The sequence below is a fragment of the Paracoccidioides brasiliensis genome (assembly GCF_000150735.1).
Source record: "Paracoccidioides brasiliensis Pb18 unplaced genomic scaffold supercont2.8, whole genome shotgun sequence".
Taxonomy (NCBI): Eukaryota; Fungi; Ascomycota; class Eurotiomycetes; order Onygenales; family Ajellomycetaceae; genus Paracoccidioides; species Paracoccidioides brasiliensis.
The window spans coordinates 367,245-389,849 of NW_011371365.1; the positions used below are offsets into that span (position 1 = coordinate 367,245).

Here is a 22,605-nt window from a genome sequence, read left to right on the forward strand (position 1 = left end):
ATGACGGATATACCAAATAAAGCTCAGCGAAGGAAAAGTTTAAGTATTTTAGGCCCAACGGGTCTGTTGGGCTCTGGCTTCGCTGGCTCGGCCAAAAATCCCCGGAGGCATGATCGATCTGTTTCTGATGGCTGGCGTGAGAAACACGATTCTGATTCGCAACCACAAAAGGAGAGGCTAAGGTTGCGGAAAAGTACCGGGCGTCCTGCCAGTAGTAGTGGCTCGCTCTTCATCACGGTTAGTTGCACACAGCCCAAAGTTTGCCATGAATTTCTCTATATTTCATTTTGTGCACCAATATTATGTTGTTCAGCATCTTCTATGCTACCTGTCTAGGTATCTGTAACCTATTTGACGGCTTCTAGCATGGGCGCATTGTTCCACCAATTATGGCCTAGGACCTCTAGTTTTTTTTTTCTCTGTCCCTAATTTACTTTTGGTTTTATACAGGAAAGCCTCACCTTAATATCATCCGAGGACAGTTCCCATCCACGATCGAAATCTTTCCAGAAATCCATGCGAAAATCTGTGTTTGGGTCCTTGCGGTCGCTGGGCTCCCTCGATGACGACCAGCCCTCTACAAGAACCCGTTCCAAAGCATCCTCGGGCGATGAGGAGGATTCTCCCACCAACTTGGCAAATCTGAAGTCCCTTCTGGGCACCCAAGTCCTACACCATGGCGAAGTCCAGACAACGGGTGGCATGTGGCGGAAGAAGAGTCAGTATTTGGTCCTGACGGATACACACCTTGTCAGGTTCAAAAACCAGTCGAAGGCAGCGGAAGTTTTTCCGTCAATTCCTGCGACCTGGGGTCGAAATTCTTCACCTTCTACGGCCACAAACAGACAGTCAATGGTCTCAATTACCTCCTTTCAGGATTCCCACATGGCACCTTATTCAGATCTTACGTCAGGAATACCCTTGAACAGCATCGTGGCTGTCTACAGGCTTGATGATGGACGACCTTACTTTTCCATTGAGGTCTGCCACATGGACGAACGATCTGCCAAGCCTTCGTCCTTGCTACTGCAGCTCAATGACCCGGGAGAGTCGGAATTATGGCTGGCGGGGATACGCGCAGCAGCGGACCAAATACGCGCCATTGATCCCCTTAAATTTGACCAGAAGTCCGTGGAATACGTTGCCCGGGCCCTCGAACAGGAACGAGATTACGACCCAGATTGTTTCCGGATGTACAAAGTTGTGCAACGCGTGTCCACCAAATCCGGCGGAAGGTCATCGAATGACGACCTGGCAAAGCTCACATCAAATGTGTGTTATTTGGCAATCGGAGTTCACAAGATCCACCTAATACTCCTTCCGAAGTCATCAAACCGGAGTTCGGTCGCCTCTCTAACCGAGTTGGATGTGAGCATGTCATTTGGGATTATGACGTTGACATCTTTGTCAATGCAACGGGGTGATGATTCTTTTCAATTGATATTCCGGTACGTGTTTCTTTACACGTTCGGTCCAGCTTATACGTAGAATGCGCTAACATATTCATAGTGTACCACTGTGCCAACCTTTCGCTGTGCATCTTTCCTCATCGTTCTCCAGCGAGATCGCTATTTTAATACGGCAAAGAGCGGAATGGCTCAGACCTGAATGGCTTCAGCAACCGTTTATCTTTAATGTCCCTCAACATGTAGAAGACCAAGTCACACCATTAATGTACATGGATCAAGATCACGGGGGTTTCGACCGCACTCTTACCGCATATTGCGCTGCCTATGACATCGATACCTCGAATATACGTTATACAATTGATTACGCCTGCGATGACGCTCCGTGCTTCCGTTTACTACAACCTGCAAATAGCAAAGATCGCCGTAAATATTCTACCTTGGAACTTCTTTCTGTCATGCGTTCTCTGCGATATAATGAGTCTTTTGTTTCAATCTCGTTTATGGACATTAATTTAGATGTTCTCCATCGCGTACGCGACTCCTTTGGGTTTGACATTGACGCAGCAACTACGCGCTCCAACATCGCTATTCGACTTCCAGGCCAAGAAAAGATGTCCATCTTGTCTCAAGAAATCCGTGCTTTAACTCTAAAAAATAGGCGACTTCGAAGGCTGGACTTCTCGTTTTGTCTCACGAGACAGCCTACCTCTAGCAAAGGAATGCTTGACCCGGGATGCGGCATACCGGAAGCCATATATCCCCTTTGCCGACGCCAGCTGACGAACGTGGATTGGATTGTTCTCAATGGCATCAAACTTGGCGACTCTGACTTGGATTATCTTGTTGATGCAGCATCGCAGAAATCCTCTCACCTTCGCGCCCTTGAGGTTAGCCATTGTGGTCTGTCAATCCATGATCTTGACCTTATCCTTTCTACAATCACTGCTCAGGAGAACACTCTGGAATCTATCGATATCTCCGGTGTCCAGGGTAGGCTGAGCCCTGAACTATTTCAGCAGCAGATAGGATACTTTGCTCATATCCGGAGGATTAACCTTTCACACATTTCAAGGACCACAGGTCCGGAGCCACTTATTGCGCCAGAAACATTGCTCAATTGGCGACTGGAGGAGCTGTCCCTGAGTCACACCGCCGTTAATGAACAAACTGTGGATTCGATAGCAGCATACCTATCAAGTTCTAAATCTAGCACGCTTCGGAACCTGAAACTCGACCAATGTGGCCTCACCGGGAAAGATGTAGCTATATTTCTCCATTCCATGACAGACGATTCTGGGAAACCGAGAAACATGCATCTTCACGTGAGTGAGAATCGCCTTCATGTCGACTACTCCCTCCTGTTCAACGCGATAGCCAAGAATAAGACCCCTACACATCTTACCATGAGGATGATGGAATTTCAAAAAGAAGACCATTTTCGCCAATTGGTTGATGCAGTACGCAAAAATACAACCTTGAAGTATCTCGATATATCAAAGGCATCATTACCATATGACGCCGGTCCGGAAACGTGCAAAGCTCTTCAACTAATGTTCGAGAAAAATTCGACGATCGAGGAATTGGATATTAGTGGTGAATATGCCCACCTGGATGTTGCTAGATTTGGCATCGGTCTAAATCTTGCGTTAACTGGACTGAAGAAGAATACCTCACTGAGGGTATTAAAGATCGAGCATCAAAGACTGGGTTTACAAGGAGCAAATACCCTTGCTTCTGTTCTGGAGGAAAATGAAACACTACTAGAAGTGTACTGTGACAACAATGAAATTAACCTGCAGTCATTCACGGTTCTAGTCAACGGTTTACAACTGAACAAAAAGCTGTTGCATCTCCCGTCAATGGTACGTGACAGGGAACAGTGCCTGGAACGAGTGCGCCGCGAAATTGAATCTGTCAACCAAAATACCCCAAATGCTGTCGGACCGAAAGGGAATTCGATCCGCAAAAGTCTCCATGCTGCTGTCTCCGGCGGAGTTGGAAGCTCGGGACACAAGCTTCAAAAAGCATCACCTACATCACCGCACCATGCGAATTCACATGTAACTACATTCTTTTCCCCATTAGCGTCATCTACGCCGATTCTCGCTAGCTCAACCGCACCTCCACACTTTATCCGGCAGGATGTGCAAGTTGTGCTTCAATCGCTAGGTCACAGATGGGATGCAGAGGTGGATCGACTTCAACGATATTTGGTTCGAAACTACAACATCACCCACGGCCTCATTGATGAACATTGCAATGGCCTCGATGACGATTCAATTAATGACGAGCGGCCTACAACGGCAGCCAGTTTGGACACATTCCTCAACCAGCTCTCCTTCGACCCCATTGATTCATCCGAAACCGGAGAATCAGTTCCCTACTTGTCAGACACTCCTGACCAAACCGGGACTCCTCTAGATGAAGATGCGGAGAATCTTACCATACAAGACTCCTCGAATGATAGAAATTCGTCAAATGTCGAACAACCCTTTATCCACCCTACACCCCCACCCCTCCCGAAAGCTCACACATCCAACGCTCTGCACACAACCTCCTCCAATATATCCGTTCCGACCCCTTCCCTGCCGCGTTTGTTCGTCCCAGGCACCGGTAATCACAGCATCCGCATGACTAAGAGTAGCAACAGCCTAAGTTCTCCCACGAACACAAGTGCATCAACCACTACCGGCACGCGACTTTCTGAAACCGCATCCTCGCTTCGTGCGTTGCTCATGGCACGACCCGCGGAGCGAAAGGAGTTAAGGAAAGAGAAATTGACCATTGAGACACTTAGCCAGCCTCCCAGGCTTGACTGGAGGTTGCCTGACTTGGAAACTTGAAATATTCCCCACCAGTTCCACCTTATGTGACTTTCATCCTTGCCAAGTTTTTTGACTTCTTTTATCCCCCACCTGTTTTCTTTCTCTTTCCTTCTGATTTTGCATTTGCTATAGCAATTGTTCTTCTGGACCGGAACTCTGGAGCACGGCGTATCTTATTTTGATATTGTTCAGCATTTTCGTCTTTGAACATTTTTCATTTACTTCATTTACCGCACACCTCCCACCTTCATGTACAGATATACCTTCCCGGTTAGGTTCTGGGGCTAACCTTGTTCTAGAACCTTTGCTTTTTATTAATTTGCCTTTGCCATTGCCGTACACATACATAAATCTTCTCTATTTTTTATCTGACCGTATTTTTTTTTCCTATTGTTTGTTTTTCGCTAACTAATATTTCATCAATCTCCCCCTCGATCTTCTAATGATTTCTGGCAGAAACGGCCACCGAGTCTTCCCATTTGCAGATAAACTTGTTCGCCGAGAAACTTACCCTGCGGAGCCTAATATAGTGAAGGCAAAGCCAAACGATAGGATACGTGAAGGAGAGTCCTTGATTGTTCGTGCTGAAATTGGGGGAAAGCAGCTGATATTATTTGGTGTTTTCTATCTCTCTCTGATTTGGTTTGGTTCTGGTGGTTTCTAATGCATGCGTGATTATACGGGTGGGTAAGTCACCCCGTTGGTATATGACAGCTTAGTTACATATCAGTTCATAATTTCATAATTTTGGTTGAAACACCAAAACTATAGCTACGGTGATGCGGGTGGGTTTGTTTCTTTATAAGGTTGGGATTACACAGGATTGGAATGGGGGTCACCCGTATGATCGCATGGATGGACGACAAGGTTGGGAGGAGTTAGGAGGATAAAATACGATAGCAACGGGAACGGCCTATTTTATGACATATATGATAGTTACTCTCTGCGACTTGCTTGACTCATTGAAAGTGAAATTTGCGGGAGTGATCTTTAGATTGATTGTTCCAACCGCACCCCCTTTTCCATAGATACCTTAATATCTCTATACTTCGTCTAAACTCACCAGAGTCCATTTCCAATTCTAAAACGCTCCCAATTTCTTTCCTTAGGGCGCACATGGAGAAAATGGAATAAATATTATAGGGAACCACCCAAAATGACCAGCCATTAAGACCTGAAAGAGGAGAAAATACGAGAGAAAAAGAATAATCTTCATTCTTTCATGACAAAAAGGTATATTGAAAAGTACAACGCAAACGATATGAGCTTACAACACCCCCTTCGTACTTCCCACCTCCCCACCACCTCCAACCTCTCCCGCCAACCTTCTCCGACAGGCCTCCCTTGTCGCCACCGCAAGAGCCTTAATAGCACTCTCCGCCCTATGGTGGTCGTTCCTCCCATAGACACAACCAACATGCAACGTTACTCCAGCGGCCTGCGCGAAGCTCTCAAGTCCATGCGGAATCATCTCCGTGCTCAGATCGCCGACCTTTTCCCGCTGTAGGCCCAGATTTATCACGGCGTAGGGTCTGGAGGAGATGTCGATTACGGCCCAGGAGAGGGCTTCGTCGAGCGGTGCATCGCCGCGGGCGAAGCGGACGAGGGAGAGGCGAGGGCCTAGGGCTTTGGAAAAGGCGGTGCCCAGGGCGAGGAAGGTATCTTCGGTTGTGTGATGGTCGTCAACTAATGGAGGGTCAGTTAGTTAGTCATAATAGAATATATGGGGTGGGGGGGAGTATCACTAAAACACAAGGAAAAGGGGAAAAATCCACGAACTTATTAAATCCCCCTTACACCTCACTGCCAGACTCCACCCGGCATGTTTTGCCAGCGCATGCAACAGGTGGTCCAAAAACCCAATGCCTGTGTTTATCGTGATCTGCTGCGTGGCGGTGAATTGTGAAGCATGCCCCGCGTCGGGGGCAGGGATTATGCCTGTCGATTCCTCCGGGTTTGTCTGTGGGAAGTACTTGCAGGGCTCAAAGGCAGGGAGCTGGCCGCCGTCCAGAGATAGGGAAACTTGCACTTTTGTCTCGTTCGTTAAGCGGGTGAGGGTTGTAGTACGGCGAGGGAGGGACATGTTGCATTTGGGGGCGGAGGTATATCCTGCGATGGAGGATGTGTATATGTGATGCGCTCTCAACTAAATCCTTTGCGACTCGAGTAGAAGGGTGAATATGGTGATATAAACTTGATCAACCTGATAATTTGATATTTGATATGAAAAATCCCCTGCGGTTTTCCTCCATGTAAACTATCGGCCGGAGAAACATATCTCCGTCTTCCGCTCTCCAACCTCTGCTAAAAACAGCAGAAGAGAGTCAAACCATCGATTGACATATAAACAATCACATTTCTGTCTCTCTTTTCCCTTTACGTGGGTTAATTCTACTCAATTGAGCCCGTATCTTGACAGAAGGGATCTCCGGCATTTTATGTGGGAAACCTCCTTTACAACCCCCTCTGTAACCCCTCGGCTCTTCCTTTCACAACGCCGTATTCTCCGCCACTTCCCTCCCGCCCCTCCGCACTACCAAAAATCTCATCCTCACACACGGCTATATCCGATTTAGTTCTTACATACAAAATATAACCATGCCTCCTCCGTCTCGCCAACGGGATGTCATGGAACCACCACCCGAAGTTATCCATGAAGCAGTCAAGGGATTCATAACGGGTGCCGCCCGTGTACGTAGGAACATATCCTAATAACAACCCCTCCCAATGCAACGTCAATCATACCATACATACTCAAGACAAATTAACACACACACCCCCCTCTCTCCCTCCAACCATCAGTTCGGCTCAATCTCACTGTTAGCCCACCTAATCCTCCTCCTTCCCCATCCGCTCCGCTTCGCCTCCTCCTCTCCGCCCTCTAACAACGCCGCCACGACCCCTTCAACAACCCCCAACCCTCACCCACAAGCGCAGCCACATGCACATCCCAAACCGCCCCCAAGCACCCCCCTCCTCTACCGCCCTCTAACCCGCCTCTCCGCCAACCTCGCCCCGGCCTCGCGCGTCTACCGCGGCCTGACACTGCAGTTTAAAGTGTTCCTGCAGCTGAGCGTGATGGCAATGGGCGGCTATGTTTGGGCTGAGAAGAGGGTTAATGAGTATCTGGAGCTCATGAGGAAGGTGAAGAGGGTGGAAAGGGCTGAGGCGGAGGCTCGGGGAAGGAGGTGAGTTCGTATTTGAAGGGGAGGGGGGAGAGGTAGAGATGTGGATGGGGAACTGTTTGTTGGGTGGGTATAGAACAGTACATGTATATCCGCTGCGTGTAAGTTATATGTTGATGGGGTGTGGGCTGGGCTGGCTTCTTTATCATCCATCGGGAGGCGTTTCGGGATGGGATTTGGTGGAGGGGTTTTCTTTCTAATTTTTATGAGCGGATAGTGGGAAGACGCGGCATTGCATTTAGGCCAAATGTATATATATATATATAGTTTCTCTGCCCTATTCAGTCCGGTGTGATTTTTCTTGCATAGCACATACAAATGGTTGAAGAACGTTACACCTAGGTAGCTGGCTATACCTATCTCTCATTTCTAAATACATTATCGTTAGATAACATGTCACGTAACATGTTGAAATGATCTGAACACGAGCATTGTGATAATTCTTTTGACATCAGACATATCCCTTTCCTCCATTTGTCATCATTAGAAATAGATCATTCTCATCATCAGTTCTCCCCTCCATCTCGCCATGAGCATCTTCACAAGCTAAATGAAGTATCCGTGAGTGGTTATATATATCAATAAAAGTGAGATACAAAGGAGGTAGATGGGACACAAAGCAACAACGCACAAACATATGCACATGTCCACAGGAAATTCAATTATACATAGCGGACAGACAAAAAAGGGGTAGAGTACAGCCATGATGGACGCGGACACGGACACGGACGCGGACGCATATATAAAGACACAAATGAATAGTTCAACAAATCCAACCACATGATATGCTGCAAGTGTGAAGTCGGCAGGTAGAGATGTCTTCTGCCAAGATTCCTTTGATCCGTCCAAAATAAAACACCAAAATAACAAGGGAAATAGAAATTAGAAGACGCCATAAGATGCCCCCGCCCTATGGACAAGAAGGTTTTCTTCGGATCGGGAGAGTAAGTAATGAAACACAAAAATCGGCTCCAAAACTCCATTTCCTTGAAAAGGCTCAGCCCCAAGAAAAACAAGAAGACCCTGCAACTAAAGGATGCAACAAATTAAAGGGTAAAAACCCAAAATAATTAGACAAAAAGTTTTTAGTCTTCTCGAACAAAAAATGGGTTAAACAGATGAGAAAAATACAACCAGGAAATAGAAAAATTTTCGGGAAAAAGGGGCTGCAACCGACAGATGTAACACCGGGACATATGCGGAGTAGATAGCAACGTGTTGCGTACGCCATATTACAAGAGAAACAAAAATATCCCCAATGGTTCGTGCTGACCTTCTTTGAAACAAAGGAACATAAGAAAATAGAATATCCCCGTTTCTGCTGTGTACATGAGAAATGCAGACAAACGAAAAGAAAAAGATATTGGATCCGCAACGGTTATTAGATAAATAGGTAGGGTAGATAGGTTAAATTGGTTTTTCTTTTCTTAAACAAAAACATACTCTATTCGTTTCGTACATTGCTCTTCCGCCCAACAAGTTCGTAAGGAATATCGGTGTATCTGCTGCCGGATTCTTCGTCTTGCCTCTTCGATGGGCTCGGTCGTCGTAGCCAACCTTGGAGTAATCGGTTGCGGCGGCTAGTGGAGGAATAAGAGGGGCAGTGTGGGCTTGAGGGTGGTGGTGGAGGGCGTCGTGATAGTGGAGAGTAGCGGAAACAGCGCGAGGTGCATAAGAGTAGACGACCATAGGCCCACCAGAGGCAGAAGCCGACGATGCCTGCTAGGAGGAAGCCGGCGGTTGTGAGGAGCATCCAATGTCCGCCCATCTATTTCATTTGGATTTAGTTAATTATATGTTTATATCCGGACGGGTAAGCCGGCAGAGAGAGGTGAGCGTAGGTAGAGAGCTGGAAACATACCCAAAATATCAACCTGGCATCCTTGCCATGCCAACTACTTCCCTGGTGATGTGTGAAGAAGCTCCATGAATGCCGATTGTATTCGTCTGGCATAAGGATGCGAACGCGATCCGTCTTGAAGGGTTCCGACAACATGTATTCCTTCCAGATCACAGATAGGAAAAGAGGACCCGTCGAATACATCACGGTGATATATGGCAACGCCCAATTTCTGTTATATGCCTGTAGCGAATCAATGACACGGAGGAAGAAGGGATGCTGGGGCACAGCTCCCATGACGTCATTCGAGATGCCCGTCGGGGCAGTGCGTCGAACCCAGGCACCATAGGAGAGGAGCGGATCTAAACGGCGGTTGCAGCCCTGTGAAAATGAGGAATTGTGTTAGGCAATCGCAGCTAAACGGCAACAAGGGCGAGTGTATATGCAATTAAAAGGAAGATATGATATGTAGCCGTTTTGCAGGTACGGTTCAAAAAATCAAAAATTCAGAAAAACCCAACGGAATCCCACAATAGAAACAAGCTATTTGAAACAACTTACATCATCTAAATCGATGTAAGTGCCACCATAATGTGCCAGCACAAAGTATCGAATAGCATCAGCGCGCTGAATGTTGTAGGGGTAATTTTCAAACGTCTCCAGGAACCAAGGATATTCCTTCGCGATGAATTCTTTTGATTTCTCGTCCGTCCATAGCTAAATCGAATACAAATTTTTCAAGTGGTTAGCCTCAATTGACCTTGCTCAGTAATTAGGGTGGTTAATGTCGTCGGCCAGCCAACGGCAAAGAATCCACCTTATATCTACGCAGCACGACGCCCAACCAACCCCACTCAAAAGCTAACGTACCTTGTATTCGTAATCAGAATGAAGGACCATGCAACTCTTCTGTGCTTCTTGCCATATGAGAGGAATTGAATAATTCTTGTATGTCTGATGGATAATTTTCGGGATAAGTTGGGGACGTGTTTCTAAGAGACTCGAATTCGGCGAAGGGAGGTCAGACCGGCGAATGGCATCAGCCGAGGCATCCTCGATAAGGAGCGTCAGGAGCGTGAAGACACTGCGCACGAGGAATGCAACGATGAGGACATTGACGATGATGAATATGAGATAGCCTTTCCGCATTGTGGGGATTTTACCAACTGGGGGGGTGGGAGGGAGCGCGAGGCAGGAAAGGGAATAGCCTAGATTTCTTCTAGCCTCTGAGAGGCCGAAGAGGCGTTGCTGGCAAGAAATACTGCAGCAGATGGGTGCGGAAGAATTGGCGAATTTCTCTCGCACAATTGTGTGACTTGTCCTTGAAGCTGTGACTTGAGGAAGTCAGGAAGGGGATCTTGTCGAGGTGACGAGGTTGTGTCGCTAGAGGAACGAAGCTAAGCCCACTGTTCGTGGTTGGATCGGCAAACCACAGCAAAAGGAACCGTTGGCTTAAGGTGGAAAAGGAGGTGGGGCTATTCGCAAAGGGTGCGGGCGGCAGAAGGATAGCCCCAGCGGGGAAAGAAGTCGAGATATACGGAGTGGCGGATTACGAAGAAGAGGTAAAAGAGGGAAGAGAAATGGCTCCTGGGCGAAAGGAGGAAAAGTTTGAGGAACAAAAATTATCTGAAGAGTGGTCGGAGCGAGGGGAAGACGAGGATTATGCTTGACAGAAGTTTGGTACATTTAATTTCTAGTTAGCCAAGCAAAAAGAGTGACAGCGTTTCAGGGGATGAGGCTTGGAAGCTAAAATCTTTCACAAGGGAATGGACGAATAAAGATGGAGCAAGGAAGGCTAGCAAGATAGTTTTGTTTTTTAAAAAAAGAGGCAAAAGAAAAAGAAAAAGTAAGAAGTCGTTAAATTGGTGATAACCCAAAAGAGGTCAGGGGATGACGAGACACAGGTTAAATTAACCAAAAAGGGGGAAAAGGGGAAGAAAGATAGAGGAGAAATGAAAGAGGAATCGCAGGGTTGAGGAGTTGTTAAGAGATGGATGAGCACAAGGGAAGGCTTGGGGAAAATCCAGGGATTATTGTAGTATTGGTGAGAATAATTTACGGTCTGAAGAGATTCAGTGGAGACCGGAATCACTGGAGACATTGGATGGAGTCACCCGGTCTCTTCAACTCAAGTTTTAGCAGCCCTGGCTCAAGGGAAGTTTGTGTTTTAAAACAAAGAAAAATAAAAATAAAAGAAAAATAAAAGAAAAGGGCCTGAAGTCCTAGGAGTGTGTACCGCGAGAATACGACCAGAGCAATCAATCAAATCACAGAATTAAAAATATTGGTCCAATTCTCTGCTAGCTGTATTCTTTCGCCTTCCCGTCTTGTTCTCTTCTTTGTTTTAGATATTTTATGGTCGGAGTTGGTGGAGAAACGTGAGGGGCGAATTAAAGGAGGATAGGGCCAATGAACGAAGCATCAGGGAGTGGGAGTTCCGCAGACAGCTGACCCTGGTTCGAAAATCAGCTTAAAAATATATAATATTAGATACAATAAGATAAAAGATAAAAAATATAAAAGCGAGAATTGAAGTGGATGGCAAAGCCAGTGGCCAACCAGCACTTGGGCAGAACGGCCTCTTGAGAGCGGAAAAAGGGACTTGGGGGAAAGTCTACGGCTAAACCTTGGTTTGATATTGTTTTTGGTCCCGTAGCTTGGATCCGTATCGCCAGAGCCCCCAAACGAACCAATCACATGGCGACCAGCAGCATAATAAGCAGAAACCATAAAACCAACGAACTTACGGAGGGATTCGTGATTAAAAAAGCTTTAGACTTTCAAGATGCAAAGGAGAGAGAGATCTCTACTCCGTGCTCTGCAGCGTAGGAATGAATGGATGGCTGAGTTACCAGGGCCTTTGAGCAGCCTTTTGATTCCTAATAGCAAGGCTGTGCTATGCACGTCAACTGGTTGGAGTTAATGTCACAGATTAATGATGAGGTAATTAGAGGGCAAGTATACATCAAGGGAGCGGAAGGGCTTGCAAGGGTCGGGGGGGGGGGGGGGGTTATCTTATCGAAAGCAACGTTGAAACGGCAGAAAGGAAAGCCTAACAAGGAAATGCTAACCAAAGTATGTTTGGGCATTGAGTGCGATTGATAAGCGACTGATGTTGAATATCTTGAAGTTTGGGATTAAGTTTGTTGATTGAGTTGAAGAACACAGGACTAAGGCGGTGGTGGTTAAACTCAAAAAAGGGGGCGGCAGAATCGCACGGTGACTACATAAGAGTTGGGTTACGCGTCCGGTTGAAAAGTATCTCCAGGCTGCAATCATGTACCTCCGCCGCAAACTGACCGTGGCCAGATGCAAAACCACGTGACTAAGATACCCGGACAGAGGTTTGAGCGATCCTGCAAAATATCCAACTACGGGAGGAAGTTAACAAGTTGTTGACGGTACGTATATACTCCCGTAATCTGATACATAGGCACTGACTGGCCTTGAAATCTAAAATTACTTTCTTGGTTCTAAATTTTCCCATCCTTGAGAGGGTCGATGTAGAACCCTTGAACGCTGAAAGTTAACTAGCGCCAGGGCATTGCAGGGTCCATATGGCACACAGTTGGCCCAGTGCATGCGCGGCATCAGAATACATTACCCCAAACCTTGGACAATTTATTCTGTGCTCATATCTCTGCTATGAAATGTTCACAGGTGGCGGATCCGCCCTGTCCTCACTTGGCATTCCGGCTGTGCTTCAACGTCCTAGGGCTGAAATTTCAACAAGCAAAGCAAACAGACCCTGAAGTTACATATAGTCCCCCTTATGCATAACATACATCCATGACATATCAGCTAACAAAAGGCTATGCAATGGATGCCTGCAACACCTGCTCATGTGGTTCATACATACGTCACCTTGCATATGGAACGCTTGTACGTATATTCTTGCTGTTTTACAATGGACCTGAGTGTTCCATACGCTGCCCAGTTCACCTGAAGAGTTACATAGCCCAGTTCAACCTGAACAATTACATAAACACCAGGTTACCATAACTAACTAGTTACCGCAATAGAGTGGCTAAGATAATATCACCCCCACCTTGCATTTTTCACACTCACAGAAGTGCTCTTCCTCCCCCTGGTTATTTACGACACTATATACATTGTTTCAAGTAATCACACGTAACTACCCAATGCTGCATGCATAAGTAGGCGGGCGTATCCTTGGTTGCAGAGGTAGTTAAATCCCAACCGTCCAACCACCTGTCACCAACTCAATCCCTATGGAAAGCAAGCTGCCTAGCCGCTGGCGGCCACTTCGCTCCCGAGGGCCTCCCGCCTGACATTGCATATTAGGTTCCTCGGTCGCCCAGGGAAACCTAGAAGTTGACGATGGCTGCCGTTAACAACGAGGTATGGCCAATAACTTGCATCTTGAACCATCGATCCGGTCTGGTTCGTACCGGCGACTCAAAAGGGACCTCCATTCATCCAAGAGAGATGAAGAATCCATTTTGACATTTTGCGACATAAATGACATAGCAGTAATTAATAACTAGTCACACAAAATGAAGAAAACAGGACCTTTTTTTTTTTTTTTTTTTTTTTTTGTATGTGGGTATGTTTGACGCAAATTATGTCGGGGTCTATCCAAAAGCACTTTTCTAACTGGTACGCGAAGACGGATATAGTAGTTCAGTTACCGTCCATTTAATTTGAAATTCCAACTTCCAACATGGAAACCTGCAAGAAATTAGTTGGTCTCTGTCTCTCAATCCCTTATTATTTGGTCAACGGCCGGCTATTCCTCAGTCCACGCGGGACGGTTCAATACCTCCGATATTCTGGCATTACCCGACACACTGTACGTAATTTATCTACGGAGTTATGGCGTTTTTTTATAATATATCGTGCTGCCGATGTATATTCATCTCATGAGAAAGATATGATTGAATTGGTATTCATCTACAATTAACGCACCTATAGGTTGAGAATGCTTGCATGAAGGATTATATTTTCTTGTATCTGACCTGGATATAGATAGATATAAATTCTGTTGAAGAGTAGCCTTCGGAGCAAAGCCGAATGTCTAAAAAAAGAACTATGCCATCCACCACCGGTGAAAGGAAGCCCCGGAAATAATCTTTTACACCACCACTCCAATTCAATGTGTATGTAGAGGATCGAAATTGTAGAGGATCGAAGAACAGAGCTAATGAACGAATGTATTGCTTATATCTAACTATGATTCAACGCCCTCTCACTGATTGTAATGAACGAACTGTTTGATGAATACCAAAGGAATGGAGACTATGCCAAGCCGGAAGTAGTTATTCCGACTCCGAATAGAAATGCTATCAGGGTTACGAAAAGAGAACTATATCACAACGCAATGTCCTAACTACGAATGGAAAATAATGGAGAGAAACAGCAAAAACGAATGTATGGTGGTATTTGACAAATAGGTGTCGAAAAGAGGGTGCGTAGAACGGGACCAACGGAGTAGAAGTAGAAGCGTTGAGTTAGAAGAATAGTAAAATGAGAAGAGAGTAATAATAATGCGAGAGGTTAACAACCAAAGGGAAGTAAGTAAATGAGCTGTGTAAATAGCTCCTGTTTGATATCGGGATATCATACCGCAAAACGAGCTAAAAAAGAGAAAGAAAGAAAGAAAAGGGGAAAAGTTAAAATAAAACATAAAAATTAAACATAAAGGCAATTGATATCGCGTATTTCTGTCGTTCTTCATTATCAGGACATCTATGGGTTTCTGTACTGACCATGATGAAACATTGCTGTATTCCCGCATTCCCTCCACAAATCCCAGTGGGACCAACATTAACATTATCCGCTGCATGTAGTCATACGACAAAAGTACCAAAAGAGTAAAGAAGTGACAAAAGCAACAAGGTTGACAACACCTGTTTCTGTCGTTATTCATTACCAGGTGATAAGTTTCTGTATAAAATCGTGATTCCCCTGCCCCCTGTCCACCCCTTATCCCAACGTCAATGACCAACAAATAATATTCACAACAAAGACCTCCTATAACCACATCCTAAGACAAAGTTGCCCAGATGCATGAACACGCGAGCACCGTGGAATAATAAACCCAAAAAACAGCCCAAGCGCTTAGAAATGATTAGAATTAAAAGCAGCGCATGCCTTGAGTCCGTCTGTAATCCTCCTCATAAAGGCTTCCCCGGAAATTACTGGCACGGCCCGCTCGCTCTGGGTAGTCGTACAGCAGATTGTGCATGTCCTTCTTTGACGGCTTGACCGTCACGGTATGGTATTGCGAAGATGGTAGCGACGACGGGCATCGTGCTTGGTTGGGGCGGGGGGTGATTATTTTGTACGTGGGTTTGTTGCGGCTGCGTGGTTTGACTATGGTCACGCCATATCCGTCGTTGCTGGTGGTGGTTGCGCCTGAACTCGTGCGTGTTGGTGAAATCAAGCAAATATCGGGAGTAGGCCCTGAGCCTGGGTTTACGGATATTTTGCCGCTCGAAGTTCGGGGGATGCGCACATTGCACAGGCTATGCAGGGTGTCCATGTGGATTTCACGATATCGTGGTGATTCTTCGGGTCGACGCCATATTGGTGCAATCACGGGAATATCATCGTAATAATAGTCGTCATATTCTTCTCTTTCCGCCCAGTGCGGTCTGATAGTTTTGTAATTGTATGACGGATCTGATCGGGTGTGTGTGTGTCGCTTCGATGAATGATGCGGCCGCTGCGCAGTCGAATCCGACTTTGAAGACCGGTGCTGTTTATAGGGGAGGTGCTCTTTTGGGGTTGGCGAGCGTGCTCTTGGCTTGTCTGGTGAGTGTGATCTGCGTTGGGTAGTTTGATTCCTTGTGCTTGTAGACGGAGCACTTGCATGGTAAGGTCTCGAAGACCTTCTTCGTGGCATGTAAGGCCTTCGTGGCATGTAAGGCTTCTCTGGAGCCGGGGCTGGCGTTGAGTAGTAGGGAAAACTCCATTGTTCCTTGTTCTCCTTCCGTCCGCGACTCTCTCCTGGCTCGTGCGTGTCCCTCTGCGCATGAATATCTGCATATGTTTTGTCAAACGCAGCCCGCTTTCCTTCATCTTGTAAGATTTCGTATGCTTCTTGCACCTAAAAAGGAGGAGTTTATGTTAGTGAAGGATTCTCAACTTGCACTATAAGAGCACGAACACACCTTGCAGAATTCAGCTGATGATGTGCCAGGGTTCTTGTCCGGATGGGTAGTCAACAATTTTTCCCGGTACGCTTTTTTAATCTCTACCGCCGTAGCAGATTGCGTAATACCAAGAACCCGATAGCAGTCTATCTCAGTTAGAGCTTCCATCGTCTGGGAACAATGTTTACCTTCTGTTCCTATGTTTACAATATAGCAAGCTTAGGAACGGAATGGGGGGCATTAAAAAGAAATTGACCCAGAGTTGGGAAGACGTGCAAAGAAGAAACCAATTGTGAATGAACACGCAGACTTAGCAAATGAAAAGCAACGTTTTGGTTAGGACGGTACCTTATTTATACCCAACTTGATCCACCTTTACTTACTTTCTTCGCCCTTGGCTGCTCAGAAACTGGCGTGCTAGTCCCCAGGGACTCGAAATGGGATAGTAGAGAATGCAGTTACATGCCAACACAGCTTCATGGGCACCTACATACATTTTGCAACTTTCATCAAAATCGCCCTTGTTTGGGATAAACCTGAGCTCGGGCAAGGCAAAGTGTTAGATCTCTTTTGGCATTGGAACAAGATCATTCGCTCCGAGAGCAGTTGATATTTCCCGAGAAGGCGGTTTGAATTGATGGATAGTGAGGCTCGAAAGCAAATAGTCTCCAGGAGGTGGGTGAGCTTGGTTTATTTTACTTTGAGAGCCCCGCAGTGGTCGTCAGCCTTGCCCGCACTGAATTGTGCCCCTCCCCCCCCCCCCCAAAAAAAAAAAAAAAACTCGTAGGGATTACACTAGGTTCTGGTATGAAGAGTGATCTGGCTCGAAAAAACAGCTAGGGTCAAATGTAAATAGACGTCATTCAGCAGTGGACAGCAGGAGGTGCCAATAAAATGGCTGCATCCGCTTGAGAAGTTCAGAGCAGCGGAAATGGGTTGGCGAAGAAGTGATTTCTCCTCTCTTTGGGAGCTTGAGCTAAAAAACAACGTGAAGGATTTGAAGAGCTTGGGACGCGGCAATATGCGTCTGGACATCGCTGAATCCTGAACAACGAATGGTTGACGAGGCTTGGTTTGGAATGTCGCGTGTTTCGAGCACGAAGACTGGGGACAACTCTCCCACATGTAGAATGCCCAACTCCCCCTCTTCATCGTGGATTGAAGAGTTTTGAACTCGACAGAGTTGTTTTGAAACTTTGAGTTATCTGGGCAAGAACAGCCACAGGCGTCAGAAAGACTCCCCGAAGCTGTCGTCGAGTTAGTTGCAAGGAGAGCCTCAGTTCAATGGAAAGTGAGGCGACTCGACGGAGCGAGACGATGATAATAATTGGTTTTCCGCGACTAAGAGTCGGTCGGGCACGAACGGTGCCTGATATGCATTCTCTGGTATTATTCTGATTTGCGAAACCAGCAGGGTCGCTGTCTGATAATTTGGTGGCAGAGGGTCATTGGACCCCTTCTGAACCCTTCGAAGGCTTCCAAGCAATGCGGATAACTCGCTAACGCAGTAACCTATTAGTTAGCTAGTTAGCTAGATGAAATTTTGCTAAAGATAGTAAGTAGTAGTACTTCAGCTAAGCTTGTCGTAGAGGATGAAGGATGGAAGGACTCTTGACGAGTTGCAGGAGGAGAACGGGATGGGTGGATTTTCCCCCACCCTATCTACTCAGCTTCTCTCTCCCAAACAATCCAACTCCCGCATTCTGAAATTGCATCATCGAAGCCTGAACGGGTTCCAATATTAACCCTCCAGCATTTCCCCAAGTAGTAACGAAAGGCCAGTCCGAGCACATGCGGTGAGGATATTTTAACTGGCCATGCCAAACTAACTACGGAACAACGATAGGCCGAGTCTGGACTTGGACGTTGTTGGTGTCGAGAAGGTAGATATAGATACCCCTCCATGGATCTGGGATGCAATGCCAACGAACCTCTTGCCACCCCTTTTTGCGGCACAGCTCTGTGGGAAGGACGGATCGAATTCAGCAATAACTAGCAGGTTTCGGGTAGTTTTTGGTGCGACGATTCTGTGTTGTGGACTTTGTGTTGGGGATTAAGCATACGTTCGATCCTCCTGTGGGAAATCACGCTTTCGTTGGACTCTATTCCGGCGAATAACGTTATAGGCAGAGAACGGTTTGCCCTGACTTGTTTGTCAATATCAATGCGTTTGGCATGATGGAGGAGAACCCCTTCTTTTCAAACTATTAAGGAAAACGAAATCGAGTTGAGATTCCCTCATCTGATGGGCATGGGTTACAATCAAGCATATGCGGCCGCCGAAAACCGATAAAGCGTAATGATATGTACATACTCCAAACACGGAATCCAGGGTGACCACGATTTTGGATCCGGGAAGCCGAAGAATCTATCCTTGGCGAAGTTGAGGGATCTCTGATTTATAACATGATTGTTATATATCTTCCTTCCCATTCAACCCTATCCACGAGGCTAGTGCCCATAAACGATGGGTCAATTGCCGCTGAAATTTTATGACCTCTTTACATAGCCATAGGCAAATTCCTCCATGGAATCAGCATTTGGCATAAACCTACTTTCTTGAGAAGGCCGTAAGTTGATCGGCCATCGGAAAACTTCCGGACCTGCGCTCGTCGGCAGGTACTTCCTTCGGACGTCAGAACAGTGATTATGAAATTACTCTACAAACGCGTATCGGAACGCATAAGAGGTCCTGACATTTTTATTTTCATAGTCCGACAACGAACCTATCTCGTTTCAACCTTTGTATACCCAACAATGGTTTATGTTATGAATCTGTGAAAGGATGCAAGAGGCTACAGGATGGCAGGTTCTTTAAGACCAATTGTCTCTTGGGAGATGTCTGGGCATGATCACAACATTTAGTGGAGATAAGGATTTCACAACAATAAAGCTCCAAGGGAATGCATGATATCCAAGCAGTTGGCTGGCAATCTTGTGTTCAGATTTTTAGGGTGTTTGATTCCCCCCGTAGTGTGCACGTTTCCACTCTCTTCTATGATTTCACAATTTGACATTCTTCTTGTGCTGTTTTACTGATACCCTATCTATGAATATCTCCCTTTCCCGATCGTGTCTCCGGCTGAAAGACTAAAGTTTCATCCAGACCATTAACTTCCCAACTAGTTCTGCGTCTTCTTTCTCTTGAAAATTTTTCGCAAGGCTATTTGTGGAACCGACCGATGTATGCGCGCCTCAGTCAATATGTGTTCGCAAACATTCAACATGCCATCTTAATCTTGATAGCTCCACAAGATGAAACGCAGCTTCATTGATTTCACGTCACCCGAGACTTGCAATTGGCATGATGAAACGGTTAGAAAGTCCACAATATAGAGGCAATCTCAAAGCATCTGACTTGCCAATTACTCTGTTGATCGCAGCCTATTTGGAAGTGGCACGAGCCTAAAGAGTTTTTGAGCTCTTAAGTGAAATGGCCTCAGGAAAAGGTATATGAAAATGTTTCCTGACTTATTTGTCCAGGTGGGCTACTGCTTTTTTTGGGCGCAGGAGTAGTTTCAGTGCGTTTCCTTATTACTGGATATTTTCTTACCCTTGCTATTCTCTCCAGGGATGTTCGCTTACCTGCAAAATCCGCAAGCGCGTTTCCACTGCAGTATTTTTGCTGGCTGATTCACACCTCCAGTATGACACTTGCGAATGAAATCTAGCATTATTCACTATTCATTCATTCATCCTGCAGAGAAACCGAATTTACAACGAACCTGTCCTTCACTCAGTCTACATATCCAGACCCCTCTCTACAACTGACCCTGGCCTTCTGGGTCTTCTGGGTCTGGAGGTTTTTATACCCTCATTCTCATAGTTCATTTTTAAAAAAGCAAAGGAAAACACATGAAGAGTTTCAACTAACCAGCTTCATGCAATCAATGGTATGCTTTTGAAGAATTAAAATATGCCATTAGCAATTCTGGCAATCTAGTCAATGAGATTTGAAGGGAATACTCAACAACAAAAAAATGAGAGCTCAATGAAACAGGTCATGAAAACTTTTGTTGTCGGAGTGAATGCAGATTATTTATTCACTAAAGATCAGGTGTTACTTCGGAAGATTAGACACAGGTATTGACATGAGCGGTAAAACACCTGGGAGAAAATAAGTGATGTATGAGAGATAAAAAAACCCATCACTTAGCATGATGTTGGGGGGAAGAAAAAAGGGGGTGCAGGGTTATGCAGAAACCATCATCATACCCAAAGTTGCAAGCAATCTAGGGTCATGAAAGTTTAAAATATATATATATATATATACAAAACAGCAACATGCTTCTGTGGGTTTTTAAACCACATAACGAAGAAAGAGTGAGTAAAGGTCAATCGAGGAAGCGAGATGATATGGTCCTGATTGATCTCGGCGATCCACTGTCCATCTTCAAAATCAGCAAGTATTTCCGACAACCGTCTGATTCGGCTTCTTCGCAAACGCCGACGATTCATTCGAATACTCAGGCGGCGCCAAGGCACTCGTCGACGGAACCGCCGAGAAGAACGGATCGCTCTGACCCCGCCTCACCCCTGTCACTAATAACTGGGAGCGCTCAATACAATGAGTTTGTGGGGGCGCAACTCTGCGCGGTGTGAAGTATTCGTCTTCCGTGTTCCTCACCCGGTTCGGCTGGCGGCGTACCGCGCATGCATTTGCCAGACTCTTTGTCGTGGAGACTTGAATGGGCACACGGATCGCTAGGGTTGGGGCGATTAGGTTTGCGTTGGGAGTATGGTAGGAAAGTGACATTTCGAGCGTGTACGTGCGCGACGTCAGGCAGGAGTGGAAAGTTGGTACGTATGTGCGGGTTTTGGGTAGGTTAATGGGGACTAGAACTGAAGTGGTATAGTAGGTATCCCCAGTATAGCCAGCAGTGGGTCCAGGGAGGGACTCGACGGAGCTGGTAGATTGGATGGAGTCGCGGCGATGGAGGGAGGGGGGGGCTGATGAGCAGGGTGTTGTAGAGGAGTGCTTTTGCCAGGTCGCGGAAGCGACGCAGCGGGTTGCGAGCGAGATGGTTTTGGTATACACCCTTTGGTTGAGGGCCCAGGCTAGAGCGGACGTCTTGGAAGGAATATCGTTCCATGGTTCCGTCCCGAAGAAAGTGTTCACTTTTAGCTTGCCCCAGAGTTTGCCCAGGCGAGGGGGCTGTTGATCTTCATTTACAGGGTCAAATCGGAGGTGGACAGTTGCCATAGTGGTGGGTACACATTCCTCTGAACCAGCTGCATCTGCAGCTGCGGATGCTGGGATGCGTAATGCTTTTGGTTGAGCAGCTGCCATCACAATTCGGCCGATCTTGCCCCTTAGTGCGCCCTTTTTCACGTCCTTCTCTTTGCGCATGCAATACTCTTCGTTGTCGTCCAAAATGTTCAAAGGCGGAGCCTCATCCGTTGCTGGGATAATAAGGACTTTTTGTTTGGCATCCACGAACACCTTCGTGGAATCATCTACCGAACTGGCCTTGGATAGTTGGGCTCTCACAGCATATTGGATCTGCGCCACCCCGGGGCCCATATCGTCTAAGAGTTTACTGCCATTTTCCGCCAGCACAGGATCTCCTAGCGATGGTGGCAAAAGGGTATGTGCTGCATGGACTTGCTGGTGGTTATGTTTATGGCAGCATGAATTGGGGAGCAATCGCTCGGGGACAACAAAGGTAAAAGGAAACGTGTATCTGCGACCCATTTCTATATTTCTTGGCTGAGGATATTGCGACTCATCGATGGGCTGTATTAGACGCAGGAAAGTGTGAAATGCAGAATATCGATCAACTGAAGGTCCCGCTATTCCAGGTCGTTCAATGACTGTCTTGGAGGTTCCTGTTGATGCAGAATTAACACCGTTAACAGTTATCAAAATGTCGTGGAGAGAAACTTAATACCATACCTTCAAAAGTAATGAAAATATCTTCAAATCGGATATCAGAATCAGACATTACTATCACTTCCCCCTTGATAGTGTCCAAAGTTGAGTACGAATTGGTCATGGATGGCTGCTGACTGTTTAGATTGATTACAACCGAAGGCTTTGAGCGCCGAGAAAATCTATCGAAGGCACTTGAGCTGTGCGATGTAGTTGAGGCGACCATTGTGCTGCGTTGTCTGGCGGAAATCGTGGAACGGCCGCGATAGTTCTAAAAGAGCACAGAGGCTGTTGGAAGGGAGCAGAAACAATAGAGAGAATCTTGTTGAATTTCTTCTTCCAAAGAAAGCATAGAC

The 22,605-nt window shown here is 46.3% G+C and overlaps 6 protein-coding genes across 6 annotated transcripts; 2 read left to right on the forward strand and 4 right to left on the reverse strand.

Moving 5' to 3' along the window:
- PADG_06300 (uncharacterized protein) lies at positions 1 to 4,252 on the forward strand (the record flags this gene model as incomplete). The annotated part of the gene is made up of 3 exons (XM_010763541.1): positions 1 to 237; positions 451 to 1,448; positions 1,510 to 4,252. 3 exons carry the CDS (start codon positions 1 to 3, stop codon positions 4,250 to 4,252), a joined length of 3,978 nt encoding a protein of 1,325 aa, XP_010761843.1.
- A 1,249-nt stretch (positions 4,253 to 5,501) lies between these two features.
- On the reverse strand, positions 5,502 to 6,317 carry PADG_06301 (imidazoleglycerol-phosphate dehydratase HIS3; the record flags this gene model as incomplete). The annotated part of the gene is made up of 2 exons (XM_010763379.1): positions 5,502 to 5,920; positions 6,014 to 6,317. 2 exons carry the CDS (start codon positions 6,315 to 6,317, stop codon positions 5,502 to 5,504), a joined length of 723 nt encoding a protein of 240 aa, XP_010761681.1.
- Positions 6,318 to 6,832: 515 nt separating this feature from the next.
- On the forward strand, positions 6,833 to 7,426 carry PADG_06302 (uncharacterized protein; the record flags this gene model as incomplete). The annotated part of the gene is made up of 2 exons (XM_010763542.1): positions 6,833 to 6,925; positions 7,037 to 7,426. The coding sequence occupies 2 exons, from the start codon at positions 6,833 to 6,835 to the stop codon at positions 7,424 to 7,426; spliced, it is 483 nt and encodes a 160-aa protein (XP_010761844.1).
- Positions 7,427 to 8,863: 1,437 nt separating this feature from the next.
- Positions 8,864 to 10,408, reverse strand: PADG_06303 (uncharacterized protein; the record flags this gene model as incomplete). Its single annotated transcript, XM_010763543.1, has 4 exons — positions 8,864 to 9,187; positions 9,281 to 9,640; positions 9,821 to 9,976; positions 10,130 to 10,408. 4 exons carry the CDS (start codon positions 10,406 to 10,408, stop codon positions 8,864 to 8,866), a joined length of 1,119 nt encoding a protein of 372 aa, XP_010761845.1.
- A 4,948-nt stretch (positions 10,409 to 15,356) lies between these two features.
- Positions 15,357 to 16,545, reverse strand: PADG_06305 (uncharacterized protein; the record flags this gene model as incomplete). Its single annotated transcript, XM_010763380.1, has 2 exons — positions 15,357 to 16,331; positions 16,396 to 16,545. The coding sequence occupies 2 exons, from the start codon at positions 16,543 to 16,545 to the stop codon at positions 15,357 to 15,359; spliced, it is 1,125 nt and encodes a 374-aa protein (XP_010761682.1).
- Positions 16,546 to 20,776: 4,231 nt separating this feature from the next.
- PADG_06306 (uncharacterized protein) lies at positions 20,777 to 22,475 on the reverse strand (the record flags this gene model as incomplete). Its single annotated transcript, XM_010763544.1, has 2 exons — positions 20,777 to 22,206; positions 22,274 to 22,475. 2 exons carry the CDS (start codon positions 22,473 to 22,475, stop codon positions 20,777 to 20,779), a joined length of 1,632 nt encoding a protein of 543 aa, XP_010761846.1.
- Positions 22,476 to 22,605: the final 130 nt, after the last annotated feature.